The 15165-nt window shown below is 40.1% G+C and overlaps 1 protein-coding gene across 4 annotated transcripts in view; it reads left to right on the top strand.

Moving 5' to 3' along the window:
* Positions 1-15165, top strand: part of epha8 (eph receptor A8) — a 106727-nt gene that overhangs the window by 39565 nt on the left and 51997 nt on the right. For all 4 annotated transcript variants that reach the window (XM_076751026.1, XM_076751019.1, XM_076751011.1 and 1 more), the window contains exons 3-5: positions 8811-8864; positions 10293-10436; positions 12952-13101. In XM_076751026.1, coding sequence (XP_076607141.1) covers positions 8811-8864; positions 10293-10436; positions 12952-13101 — 348 coding nt within the window. The remainder of the gene's footprint in view (positions 1-8810; positions 8865-10292; positions 10437-12951; positions 13102-15165) is intronic.

Below are 15165 nucleotides of genomic sequence, written 5' to 3'. Positions count from 1 at the left end.
ATTATCAAGCAAAAATTACCAAATCAAATCAAATTTGAAACGCTCCCAGTGAGGTGAGGATGGAATAAAGGCGGGTTGCAGCTGGGATGCGGCATCACTGTGGAATCCTCAGCTCACACTGTGTTCATCAGAGGATGGAGTTGACTCACTTGTCATGGAGACAGATTTATTGACACGCGAGCTCAGCAGCTGTAATGACTTCATTCACAGCGATTGTCATCTGTGTTGTCTAACGCTGAGCCTTCAAGTTCATTCTTGACCTTCAGACTAGGATTCAAGGCCCATATAATACATTTTTCTGGAGCCAGCCATATCACATGGCCTTCATCTGAGCTCAAATGACAACACATCCATCTCCATGGTAACTGAGAAATTTCTCTCTTTGAAGACCATCTGAGACCATGTGTTACCTTTTCCAAGGTCAAGAATGAACTCTGATGGTCAACTTTTCATAATTTCTGACAGAAACAGGTAATAAAACGAGGCTGTTTATGATAATTGATGGTATGGAAAAGTTGTTTTTTTAGCTACATATTGAGGGAACACTGAGAAACTCAAAGTGCTTCTGGTTCTGGTTGGGAAAGATTGTTATTTTGGTTAAACATTGAAAAAGTCAGTGTTGACCTATGGCATAATTTACTTTAAGACAATTAAACATGTTGTTTTTTAACCAGTACTGCAGTGATTCCCTAAATTCTACCCAAGTGCGTACGTAGCCCAAACCTAACTGCAGAATGCAAAGCCGGGTCTCTAATGTTTATGTCGTACATGAATATACGAACACGCTTGACCTCCCGTCTTTCTCGTCTGTCTGAACCCAGGACTTGTGGACTGGAGAAAACCATGCCAGTGAATGTAATCCAGCCAGCCACTGTGCTTCCTCCAAAATGTGTTAGGACAAAACCATTTGGTTTCAAGGACCATTTTGTGGCACAGAGAAGGAGAGAAGGTTGACTCCCTCTCAAAAAGTTATTTCACAAAAACTATTTTTATTTTGGTTGACAGAATGTACATAAGCCTGAAGTAAATATTTGTAAAACTATTGCAGCCTAAGAGACCTATAGTTTTTATGTTTATTAGTCTTGTTTTTAATAAGCCAATTAGCCAGTTCCACACACTCAAGCATCACCCACCTGAAAATATTAAACATTCATTTGAAAACAATTCAAAGACTCAGCTTTTCTGCGCATAATTCAACAACAGCTGTAAAATCTTCACCTTGGCCCTGTCAATCATACATTATTCTCTGTGACTGTTTTCATTCTAATTCGATTTTCACAAACACAGTTAAAATTATAATGAAGTATAGTCTGCACCAGCAAAGGTAATAGGTCAGATTTGTTACTCCAGTGTTTTCAGCACTGTCTATTCTAAACAGCCATTCAAATTCTATGGACCCTGAAGGTCATTAATAAGAACATGCACACTGTAACTTGGAGATCTTTTTTTGCCTCCTTCTTTATTTTTCATTTAAAAGTTAATAATTGCAGCAACAGTTGTGTGGTCTGGAAAGCCTTGGGGCAAATCTTGTTCGAAATGTAACATGTAGGATGTGAAAGTCGAGCAGGAAAGAGTTTCCACCAGCACACCAGACTCCCTGCAAGAATCTGTGTGTTTACTGTATACCCGCAGCTGCCGTCAGCCTCCAACAATGATGAATAGAGCCTTAAACAGGCAACTCCCTCTCTATTGTCCCTCACACCAGCAGCACATAATCATCTCTCTTTTCAGCCAGTTTTCTCTCTATATTTGTTAATCAATCTTTCATTCTCTCTTTCATCTTTTTTGGCATCCACTCTCTTTCATATCATATATTATGAATAGACTGAAATTGATTTCATGCTACAGGGCCTCAGTCTCGTAAGAGAGCAGACCCCAAGATTTCAATGCAAGCTTGAGAGGCGACTGCATTAAAAAAAACACTTTCATTCTGCTTAACAACAGCTTCTCTGATCTCGAGGCAACTCCGATGGCAACTCCTTTGTCTGAGTGGAAACACTAAATGGGCTGAATAAAACAAAAGAGATGGAGATTAAAGTGAGAAAGGGAGCGTGCAGAATCAGAGAAATCGAGGAACGCGGATCAGACGTGTGCTAATTGCCACAAAGAGTCAGGAGAGGCTGAGGCGTTTGAATGCTTGACCCCAGAAGGAAACACAATTAGCAATAAATGTGAAGAAACAATCAACAGGATGGATTTACAGCTTTTGTCTTTGTTTGTGTTTTATGTAATGAAGTGATGATATCAGCGCAATATCGGCTCACTCGGGGCATTCTGGGGGATCAGTGGACTGAGGTACAGATGAGTCGCAACATCACAGGCTCAAATTTAGTACCAGGAACACTGAGCTTATCACACTCTCTCCTGTCTGTCTCTTCTGTTTGTTGTGGTGCCACTTTATACTGCCGCTCACAGCTGTGACTTACAAGAATGTAATGATAGACGATAGATGATGACGATAGAAGGCACACCCAGTGCACACCCACACAGCTACACTGACTGCGTCTGATTAGAGCTCCTCTCAGCACAGTGTGGGCGGGTACAGTCATTGCTTGATTGACATCTCCCTCGCTCTCTTAACTTTGATGCACCTGTGAGCTTTATCATTCTTATTGGTACATGCAGTTTAGTGACATCACATTTCAACCTGAGCAGTGCTTTAATAAGCCAGTGAAACACCTGCAGTCCTGTCTGTAGTGTCCTGTCCATATCAGAAAGCACTTCTCTCATTCTAAAGCGAACTTACAAACATGTTTGGTCACTTAAAATGGAAACTGGGACAATATGGTTTTGGATCTATATATATAATATGATACATATACTTTATACACAAATGTGTTGTCCAGTGATTTTGGAGTTTTTGACCACTAGTGGTGCTATGGAGTAATGTTTGGATGAGCGGAGTCCTGTTTTATTTGTATCTTGTGCTCTGTTAAAACCTCATGTGAGTGCATGACCACACAGGTGATGAGCTACATTCCTGCTCACAATTTCGCACTTTTCTACTGACAACTGGTGGTGATAACGCTGCAAGATATGTAACAATGCCAAAAGCAGTGAAGAAGAAAACTACGAGCTAGCAAACATGGATGTGGGCAGTTTAGGGATCAAAATAATCAGCTCTGAAAACGTGTCATGAGAATGGAACGCACCCTCGCAACACATTTGTTCGGTATCATGGATACACACAATGCATTTAGTTAAGAAACACTGAACTGAAACATGACTCCACAGGGTACCTGATGATTCCAAAAATCTCATTGAACATGTAGTCATTTGCACATGTTGTGTTTTGGGAAATAACGTGGAAACAGTTTAGAATATTTTGTAGCAATATCAGCTGCTTCTGACTTTGTGGCAATTAATGTCAGAGCAAACTCATGTGGTCATGATGGCTGTGAGATGTGGCTGAAAGCTCCAGAAAAGTTCCAGTAAGTTGGTCTCTTGTATTTATGGTGATTTATAATTCACATGGCTAGCTGCAAGACTGTACATAAAGAAAGCTGGAAACGTTTGGGGAGTCAAGTGAGGTGTATTTGAGAACAGCTGTGCCATTTACATTTGATGGACTAAAGTCAAAGTTGAACTAATATTAAACTTATCAGCGACAGCACAGGAGCGCTATGACCCACACCTGAAACAAACAGTATGTTGTGTGTGTATGTGTATGTGTATGTGTATGTGTATGTGTATGTGACTTGCTTGTCTGAGCTGAGTTTTAAGATGATTAAAACAGCCAGTGTTTGACAAATGCCATGAAAACGTGCTTTTGGACCTCAGCTCTGTATGGTGTTGATAGACATTTTAGTTTCACACACTTGTGAGTGTGTGTATCGCTGCATTTGTAAAACACTTGCACTGTGTGTCCATGTTGGTGTGTGTTGCTCTCTGTCTGCCACATTTGATTTCTGCTGATGAGAGATCCAATGAGTTGACAGGCAGGAAACAGATGTGCAATTTACAGCCAATTAATTTCTCCCTCTCTCTCATTCTCTCTCTCTCTGTTGTACCTTCCTCTCTCTCTCTCTGTCTGACATCCACGCATGTCGGCGCACGCCCACACTGCATTGTCAGTGGGCCGCTCTGTGGCGCACTGCGTTTCTGTTGTTGCCACGATAGAGAACTCTCTCATCGTGCTCTCAGAAGATAAACATGCCCCTGTGAATCTCTCTGACTTCTCTTCTTCTTCTTCTTCTTCCCTCTGGCTGTCTGCTGAGGACGAGCAGAAAAGATTTCCATTATTTACATGACTAAACAACTACCACTCTCGTCCAATCTCATCCCCTCTCTGCTTGCTGTGGTGTACGGCTACCAACCTCCAGACAATCTGCCTTCAGCGGCTGTGATTTTTCACTCCTGGAGAAAATTGCAAGGAGGAAAAATCTAAGATTTCCCAGGCAAAGAAAAAAAAAAAGAGTGGTTGAGAGTGCAGGGATGGCAAGACGGGAATAATGAGGGAGATAGAGAGGTTATACACCCCACTAATTAGCCGAGGTCTTCACAAGTTCAAGGACGGTTTCAATTTAGCTGATAAAGATGAGAGGATGAGGCAGGGAGGGAAGGGTGAGATGGGTGAGACTTCCTACATCTTAATTATCCCAGAGTTTTGTGGCTGGTGGCGCCTCGGGGAGTGTCTTTGTGTTGAGGGAGTGAGGGGAGAGCAGAGGGAGTGAGGAGCAAAGTTGGAGGGCTTCCATGCAAAGCCCAGTTGTCTTATCCGGGGCCGAGTTCAGCTGGGCGCGGCCCAGAGCTTCTCCGGGTTGACACCTTCCCTTTCAATTATTCTGCCACTCGCACAAGGATCCGCAGCCCAGGAGGATCATGGATAACGCCTGGGTTAAACACACATGCATGTCTTCATTTGTGCATGCATACAAATTGACTATGCTTAAACTTAGAAAAAAAATAATCAATGCAGGATATTGCTGAAGGTTGAAATGTGACCACAAGTCAAGAGAGCACCAGTTTTAGAGCTAATGAATACCAATTTTCAGCACCCAGCACACCTCCACCTGTTATCCTCACTGCTGCTCATATGAAGGAGGGAGATTGGGAGAATTGCTTTTCTCTTGGAAGAGGAGGAGGAAGTCATATATTTTGACATCCACTGAGATATTTCTTTTTCATTATTGTTTTTCTTCCAGGAAATGAGTACTTTACTCTTTTCCTCCACCAGCCTGCTTTACATTAACACACAAGGCGGGTGTGAGTGTTTTTGTGGCCACAGGTAAAATGCTGCCTTGCCCCCCTTTCCCATCTCAAGTGATTTAGTTCTGTATTTCCACAAACTTTGGGACTTGTGAAAGCCGAGGGTGGCAGCTGAGCCTGAGGTATCCTGGCTTACAGTCCCTGGTATGGATTAAGCTCCAAAAACACTGTCCACTTCCGAAAATGCAAGTCAGTATTATCTCTCATTAGACTCTGCCTACATCTTCAAATTCCAACTCCAGTCTCACATGCAGACATGTTTTAAACCCAATTTGAGATTATTTTCAAAAATTCAAGAAAGCTCTTTCAGAGCTGCAGAAGACAGTATGCATTTTCCACAGGCTCAATAGTGTCATCATGAGTAAATTTAAAGATATGCCAAAAAATATCCTTTTTGAGTACTTCTATATGGAAATCTTGTCTTTTCCTTTAAAACATCAAACTGTTTTGGATGACTCATCCTGCACATGAGTGAGTATACATACAGTTATCCAATCAAATGTGGTTCTTAGCCACTCTTGACCATTACTTTGTTGGTTGTTGAGTTGGGTAGAGAGGTATCAGGGGTTAAGAGGTGTCTGTTTCAGTGTCAGTTGGCATTAACATTGATTCCATTTCCAAAAGAGCATTGTTGAGCTATAGTTTATTAATTTCTGCCTCGTCCACCACCTCCTGCTGTAACAACATTTGGTGAGGGAAGTGTAATAGAGGGCCAGCAGTCCTCTGCAGCTCCAACTCACTGATGCTACACAACACCCACCTTTGAGCAGTCTAATTAAGTTCCTGGACAACTTGAAAAATTACCTGCCCACATGATACTTTTTCCAGCATATCACAGAAGCTAAAGATGCTCTAACTGTAATCCCCCTTGGTTTTTTAAGATTCCTTGTTTTCAAAGTGCCCAGTATGCCATTCAGACTTGAACATTGGCAGGTTATGAAAAGGGTTTGGTCGGGGCCCCGAGGAAAGGTCAACCCTGTTTGTTCTGCTGGTGGTCACTGTGCAGCATTTTTTTGGGTTCAGTGTCTTGCACCAGTGGACCTGCATGAAAATCCCAACCATGAAAGCGTCACAGTGATAATGTCACTCAGTTTTCCCTTTTTATCAAATAAATCTTTGTTTCTTTTGGTAACTGACATCCTATTGATTATTATAATTATTGAATGACCTCTACTTGCTTTATGTCACATGCAAATTATCTGTTTCAACGGGAGGAGAGAGGGAATAAAGCTGCTCTCAAAATCCCATTGAGACCCTGCAGTTTGGGTTAAGCTGTTTGTGTGAACTTGTGACACCCTGCAATTGAGTCCCCATGTTACCATGAATAAACCAGTTGACAGAACATCCTTATGTCCTCTATGACTGAGCTGTGGAGGGTTGCTTCTAATGTACCATATAACTGTGCAACTGGATTTGCACTGACAATGAAACTCATAAGAAGAAGGTGCAAAGTGTTTCTGTGTGGCAGCAAGCTGTTGATGAGTAAAGCAGGCAACTTAACCATGTTGGATTGCAACATGTGCTTAAAGGTCCAGTGTGTAGGATATACTGACAGAAATGGAATATAATTGTATTCATAGTTGTGTATATATATTGTTATATATTCATGACTGTATAATCACCTGAAAATAAGAGTCATTGTAATTTCTTTACCATAGAATGAGCTCTTAATATCAACAGAGGGAGCAGGTCCTCTTCCATGGAGTCTGACATGTTTCACCTCCATGTTCTACAGCAGCCCAAAACAGACAAACCAAACATTAAATCCAGAGAGGACCTTTGTGATAGGGTGTGCGGTTGGTTCCAATCGCTGTTAGGTGTCACTAAATCCTACACACTGGACCTTTAAAGGAAAATTACAGTATTTTAACCTCTTATTCTGATATTTTTGTCCATTGTAACTATTAGTCATGACAACTTCATTAGTTTTATACTTGTATGGACAAAAATTTGACATTTTAAACCATAGCATTTGAAAATGTTAAGGTTTCACCAAAGTCGTCACAGTTCATCTTGAAGGGAACATGATTGTTTTATGGCATTACATCCAAAAATTGAACTGATTTGACTTATTACTAGTAGTAATAGTCACCAATGTCAGAATGATACATCCTCTGAGGGCTGTGAGTGTCCAAATTTCATGTCAATCCATGCAGTAGGTGTTGATATGTTTCATCTCAACAACAGACTACAGACTGACATTGCCATCTCCAGAGCTGCACAGCTAGCATGGCCAAAAACCCTAACAGAGATTCCAATCTCAAACACATGTCTCTTTAGCAAGAGTTTTCTAACCTTTCCATTGTCCCAAAATGAAGAGCATTAAGAGAGTTGTGAGCAAAGTTAAGCATGGATGTATATAATTCATTCTTAAACTGACTGAAATCTCAAAAAAGGCTGTCAGATTGACTGATCTGAGTGTTTATCTGCAGCCTCACAGTTAAAATGACGGCTCAATGTACAGCTTCAATGTATCTTTGTCAAATGAAATGCAAATGCTTGCATATGTAAATGCCTTGTTTACACTTGTTCTGTTTGTGAACACTGGAGGAAAAATAGACTGACTGGTGTGTTGAGAGGCGCTGAGATCCGTACATTGAAGGAAGATTATTTTCAATTATCTTGTCCTACAGGCAAAAGTGTGCCTGTGTACATACACACCGACGCACTCGAACAAATATGAATTTTGAGCGTAATATTCCTGTGCATCGCAATACATGAAATCTGGGCATCTTCTGCCATTTTTCTTCCCCTTCTGTAGATTCAGGTCTTTGGGTACATCTTAAATCTCCTCGCAATACACTGAGAGGAGCAGAACACACTTCTTTGTGTGATTGAGTTTCCTCCTGCTGCTGGATGCACAGTGGTAGGTGAAGGGGGATGTAACACGCTAACGCATTAACACATTTAGGAATACAAACACATTTCACTTAATGCACTTCGTCCTAATTCTATTATTGGCCGCTGGCAGCATTCAGTAAACAATGTAAATCTAATCACATACATGAGGGGCATCTCATTAACGGGATATGTGTCCTGTTGGAATTACATTAAGTGAATTCCAGCATGCTGAAATGTACAACACATGATTGCATGTGCTAACCGCCGCTCGCAGAGAGAATACATCAGCATATTTAAAGCCAGCATTACTCTCAGTTTAATGGTATTAACATGAAGCTTTTAGACAAAGAACATGAGAGGGTGAACAAAGCGGATTTTTAACCTCATCAACAGTTTGTGAATCCCTAAAATCAGTCAAATAGAAAATGAGTGTGAAATCATCACCAGTCATCTGGAAACTTGAACCATATTGCTCGTCTTCTGAGAGATTCAAATATGGCACACACCATACACCTGCCACACTAGCACGACCGCCGCCGGTGTGACAGGAGTCATCACATGTTTCATTTCAAGTCAAAGCCAATAATCTTTCAAAGTGGTGAGGGAGACACGTAGGCACAGACGATCATGTGGGAAATATAGACGGCAGCTCAATGATTCGCTGCATATGGATCTGAAAAACATGGAGACCTGTGAACACGTGACTGACCCAAGAATGTTTCCCTCTGTCCCCCTTTCTTTTTCTCTCTCTCTCTGCACAGTGGGACGCCATTAATGAGATGGACGAATACTTCAGTCCGATCCACACGTACCAGGTGTGTAATGTTCTCAATGTGTCGTGGGGTTGAATGTTATATTAGAATGAATTATTATAAGAACTTCAGTGGGATATATCACTATAAATCTGAGCATTAATTAAGTTTGATTTTACAACACAAAGTGGATCATTCATCTACAGTTATTTTCTTACTGTATGTTTGTTAGATTGTATAGTTATGACTTTCATTAAATAATGGAAATAAAGATTACGCTACCATGCCTGCTAGCGGACAAAGATTAGGACAGCTTTAATTAGTATTTTTTAAGGTTGTACTTCAGTATGTGAGGCGGTTGTGATTCTGAGGTGGTGATTTGGTTTCAGTTTAATGGCTATGCCTCAGCTCACACGGACACACGCACACACACAGGAACACACATGCTAAAGATGGCCAGTGTTTGCAGTTTGCAGGGAGTGTATTTGGCCAGAAATCCCATCTCTATCCCTGGGTTTCAGCACTGCTGTGCAGACACTCATTTCTGCTGCTCTCTTTGCCATCCAGTATAATTATATCACATACTGTAGCCAGGATTTTAAAAATACTGAGGGCATGAGTCCAAGTCCCTTTCACTGGACCTCCGGGACACACACAGAAAATAAAGTCTCTGAAAACTGTTTATTAAGAGTTCATAGTTGAATTATATTGACTGATATAAAACTGAAATAGTCAATAAGGCATAAAATTAATTTAAATAGCTTTGATAGTATCTTAAAATTTCCAGTGATTCCAGCTTCTCAGATGTTCATATTCACCACTTCAATACCTTGGACGTTGGGATTGTTACTCTTATAAAATATGAAGTTTGAAGATGCACCTTTGGCTAATGTTCTCTGACATTTTATAAACCAAACCACTAACTTTTCTACATATGAAATGATAATGAAAATAACCATAATATACTGTATATATTTGTGATTTTGATGCTGTGGTGATGAAAACACTTAATTCTTAATTAATAAAGAGGACATGACACCCGTATGGTCCGTGGTGGCTATGAAGCTGATAGTATCCAGCCCCTGAATATACAGCCAGCCAAGCGGATGGACAGGCTGTGTAACTTCTGTTTAACTTTACATTGTGTGATGTTGTGTAAAGTTTGGCCAAAATATGTTAAATTGCCTTATGGCACAAACCAGGAGGCGCACAGCAGTCACCCATTCTGAGTGCAGGTTCATCGTCATGTCAGCTCAGGCCCCCTGATCTGAATACATATTAGCTGTTGGGAAGAGCTACTACAGCTCCGCTACTCGAAAGAATTAGAGCAGCACACAGACGGGGGGGTGGGGGTGAAATCTTAAAGAGAAAAAAGTTAGGGGAAAATTAGCTGCAAAGAGTTCTTTTACTGACTATGATGTTTATTTTTATTGAAGATGTATGTTGCTGCTGGAGCTGCTGATAATAACATTTAAGTCTGAATTAACTCAGGTCTGTAACGTGATGAGCCCCAGCCAGAATAACTGGCTGAGAACGATCTGGATCCCTCGAGAGGGAGCGAGGAGGATCTACATCGAGGTCAAGTTCACCCTGAGAGACTGCAACAGCATGCCAGGAGTGCTGGGCACCTGCAAGGTAACACTCAGACAGAGAGGAGAGGGGGGAGAGCGAGGGGAGGAAGAGAGGGGCCAAATGTGTGGGAGAAGGGGACGAAGCTACTAATACAATGTTAGAGCATAGAGTTAGCATTTAAAAATCACAATCTGCGATGAAGTCAATTTAAACTCTTATGCAGTTCAGGGAATCAAGTTTTCTTGATTTTCCAATTTACCTCAGCTAATCTGTGAAAAGAGCAGTGGTGCCAAATAATGTGTGTCTGTCTGGTACATGGCTCTGCATGCTAACACTGGAGGAGCACTTGAGCAAAGCGTTGCAGTATATTACGCATAAATAATTATCTCGATTCAAAAGCTGAGAAAATGAGAACCTGTAGCAGCTCTAAGGCTGCTTCATTAGTTCATTTTCATGCCGAATATAGACCTGAGAGACCTTTTGAAGAAAGCAGACGTGAAATGGACCAAAAGTGAAAAACCTTGAAGTTTTGAGTCTAGTTTGGTAAAATGGTACCCATTTATTCCACGTGAGTGAATATTGCTCGCAAAACATCCAACACATGAGCCAAAAAAGTTGTTGCACTCCCGCCTTTGCTTCCATGTGGTGCAGCACCCTGCACATGTGGATTAAAGTTTCTCCTCCTGGCCCAGAGATTCCACACTGGGATGACATCAAAGTCACTTTTCTATGCTCCTGCAAAGATTTGCAAATAGAAAAAAAATTAATAATTACTAATACAAAGACTTAGAATTGACCTTGCTGAGATGTCTTTCTCAGTATAATGATCTATGGGCAAAACGCTTTTTGAGCAAAAGGGAGTTCTTCGCTGCAGTACCATGTATGGCCACTAGGACAAACTGGCAGTAAGTCCGATGTGCGGTCCACACAGGCACAATTAAAAATTATTACTATAGTTATTTTTTAATGACAATGGGAGAGCAACTGAAAAATAACTTCAGAGAAAATCTAACTTTAGATGAGAATGCACTTCATTGAAATACTGCTGTTTGAAATTAACTATTTAAAATTGTCAAATCGGGTTACAGAAGAGCTGAATAGATTTTTAAATCTATCCATCTCTGATGGAAAAATGAAATCTGTCAAAATGATTTTTTGTTTTTGTTCCAACTATTTTTATCCTGCTGAGATGAAACATTTAATGATGTGGATGAGTGACATTCAAATCCAAAATAGAAGGGAATTAAAATGGAATTAGTACAATCACTGGGTTCAGTAATATTCTGTGCAAATAAGAAAACATTTTGTCAGATGAATATTAAAACATGGAAGAGGACTGTCAGGGTGATGAACACAAAGATGAAATGATTTATCTGAAGGAAATTTCAGGGATCCAGAATGTAAAGCAAATGCAATAGATAGTGTCTTATAGGCTAAAAGGGGACTGGTTAGGTTATGGCATTTGTTTACTGAACATGAATACTATTGAAATGAAAATATTTCTAAACTTTATAATATACAAATTAACCAGTTTTAAAGATACTCGCAAATTAGAAGTTATCTAAAAAGTAAGCAGATATTTATTCATTCCCTCTTGAAGTATATCATGAATAATTACATTGGAAAATTCAAAAATACAGTGAGCATATATGTAACATCTGTCAAGGGACAGAAGAAACAGTCTGCATTATGAAGATAAAGTGGGAAGAAGAGTTGAGAAAACAAATAACAGACGAAGAATGGAAACAGATGTGTAATGAAATTCACCACCTTATTTGAGAGCTGACTTGGAAAATAAACACATCTTGACCCCAGATATTATTTCTAAACATAAAAGAAGATTAAACTCTCAGTGCTGGAGGAACTGCAGTTAAAGTAATGCAAATTATTGACACATCTTTTATTCATAGAAATTATCAAACACATTTGGGTTAAGTTTTTTAAGTTTATAGAGGAGGTGTTTTAAAAATTCTCTGTATTTAATAGCAGAACATATCTTGTTGAGAAAAGCCCCAACAGGCCTGAGTGGAGATGAAATGTATTTGAGAATCACTGCACAAGCAAATAACAAAAGGATGAAAAGAAATCCCAGATTTCCAAAAAAAAAAAAAAAAAGAGAGTAATTCAAGTCCAACTTCTGGAGAAAATGACTTACAAAACAACGAATATGGAAGATGTGCTTGAGAAAAGATGGATTTCAGATCATAGCAAATGAGGATTACCTCCGTGCCTCTGCTGCTCAGTGTGATGGAGGAATAGCTGAACATTTATGTCTAAATGTTGTCATTAACCTGAAACTGTGTGTGGACAAAGGCCACAATACATGAGCAAAGCCATGTGTTAGAAAACACACGTGCACATGTGGACGTGACCAGCTGGACTAGATACACCTTTTCAACATGAAAGAACGTGTGTCAAACCACCATCAAAGCTGCGTTCAGTCCATCCTGTCTCTGTAGCATTCCCACATCATTTTTCATATTGGATGTACTCACAGTAAACTGAGTAATACTGTGGTACTCTTTTTTTTATATCACAATAAACACACAGTGCTCATACTACCTTGTTTGTTCTACAGGAAACCTTCAACCTGTACTACTACGAGTCTGACAGAGCAGTAGGCTCAGCCATACGGGAGAACCAGTTCATTAAGATTGACACCATCGCTGCAGATGAGAGCTTCACGGGGGTGGACCTGGGAGTCCGCAGACTTAAACTCAACACCGAGGTATGAGCAACGGCACTATTCTGGGTTTTGGTGTGATTCCAGTTCTTAACACGTACACCTCCACAGGAGTTCAAGACAAGTTGAAAACATCCCCAGCCCCAGAGAGCCTCTTCCAGCCTCGTCACTCAGCGCTCGCTTCCGCGGATCTGCGAAAGAAAACAAACAGCAGGGCTCAGTTCAGTGTCGTGGGAAATACTTTGATATTGATAACAGCTTTGCATTTGATTCTGGATAGTGGAGCTATTCTTTCACTGATATCTTACATTGTTACAAAGGTGTAGAAATGAGGACAAAGCATAATTCATTGTACACTGTCCTTATGCTACACATTAACCCTGAATTAAAGTAGTTTGTAGTCTTGTTTGCAAATCTTAATCACACTTCAATCTTTTCCTCTTCTGTTCCTACCATAGCACCTAAAGGTGGACGTGGTGATGGTGCTAAAATGGTTAGCAAATATACTGCTTCACAGTGGCTGTTGTCTTCAATGATTTATTAGTTGCACTATAGAACGTTTAGTTTAAGTATAAAACAAGCGTGTTTTAGCGAATGAATTGTGAATCGGCAGCCCCTAAACTGACAAGACAGCTGCGCCACCACACACTGTTGGAGCTGTTTTTAGAGCATGGATGGTATTTTTCTGTTTTTCACGGTCAACAGATTGCAAGAAAAGGCCAAGAGAAGCATGTTAGTTTGGTTCTGTTTATGAGATTTGTGGACTGTAATAAATTATAGAATAGCACTAACCTCATCCTTTAAAGGTGATTTTTTTTTACAGTACTTTGGTATTACTCTCTCTCTCTCTCACACACACACACACACACAGCATGAAATATGGGCCAAGTAATGCAATTTGTAACGGATTGTCGTGTTTACATAATGTAAAGCTGGACCTATTCCTAAAATGCTGTCAAGCTCTTTAGCATTCTGAATACACTCCCACACTCCAGTAAATAAACAGACTTTTCAGCTGTTGAGCTGAACCGGCAAACACTTGTACAGTACCTTCTCCAGACTGTTCGGGTGCAGTTTCTCTGCCTCAAACATACATGGATAAACATGTACATGAATACAGATAAATCCCAGCCAACCTGAAACCAAACAGAGGCTTTCAGCTGCAGATGTCCTCACATGCAGTGTAAGCACGGCCCTATCACAAAGCTTCGTCTCGAGGTTGATTTCGCTTTGTTTTTTTTTTTTTTTAGCAGTTATTTTGTTTTCTAATTAACTAATTGACACATTTACCCACCGGCCATAAGAATTTTAAAAATATTATTTTAATTAAAGTCTCATACATCTTTCAGGCTGACATTAACCTTATCTTACCTTGTACTTTATGTCTTATCACACCGGATTTCTTCAGTATTTTTCTTCTGATGATTGTTAAGATGTGAAAGAATGATCTGAGAATGATCTGGACACTCTATCAGATTAGATATTCACCTGAGTGACACCTTCACTGCGTTACAGACCACTGTAACAGACCACTATAACCAACATCACCGCCGCTGTGTCATTTAAGAGCAATGAAATTTAACAAATATGTATAATTTCTCTAAGGAAAAATTCCATCAAAAAGCTGAAACCATGCAGTGTGTACCTGTAACTGACAAATGTAATAACGCAGTGCAGAGAAAGGTGACTTAAATGACAACTGTTGATAGTGATTACACAATGCATGTTGAATTCCTGGAAATTACATGAAATAGCAACAAAAATATCCCCAGAAAGCTGCAAAAAAAAATCTTCAAAACTCATAATTAGCTGTCTAATTAACACACAGTGTTGATGTATTAGGAGCATGGTGAGTCAGTTTGACAGTGAAAAATCTATTTAATCCATCAAATCTGTTAGTAAACAAAGACACTAATTGAGCAGCAGCAATGCTGTTTGAGCATGTAGAGAGGGCTCCTGTGAAAGGTGGAGACATACTAAATGTGTGAGTTTTGTGCATCAGCATGCTCTTTCTCTGTCACATCTAGGATACAAAATCCATTCTATGAAGGGAGGAACAGTGTTCTGTTCGTCAGGAAACTCTCACCAAAGATCGGCCTGCTTCCTCTC

This window comes from Chaetodon auriga, chromosome 2, assembly GCF_051107435.1.
Source record: "Chaetodon auriga isolate fChaAug3 chromosome 2, fChaAug3.hap1, whole genome shotgun sequence".
Lineage (NCBI taxonomy): Eukaryota > Metazoa > Chordata > Actinopteri > Chaetodontiformes > Chaetodontidae > Chaetodon > Chaetodon auriga.
Note: the sequence above shows the minus strand (reverse complement) of the source record. Positions and strands in the feature narration are given on the sequence as shown.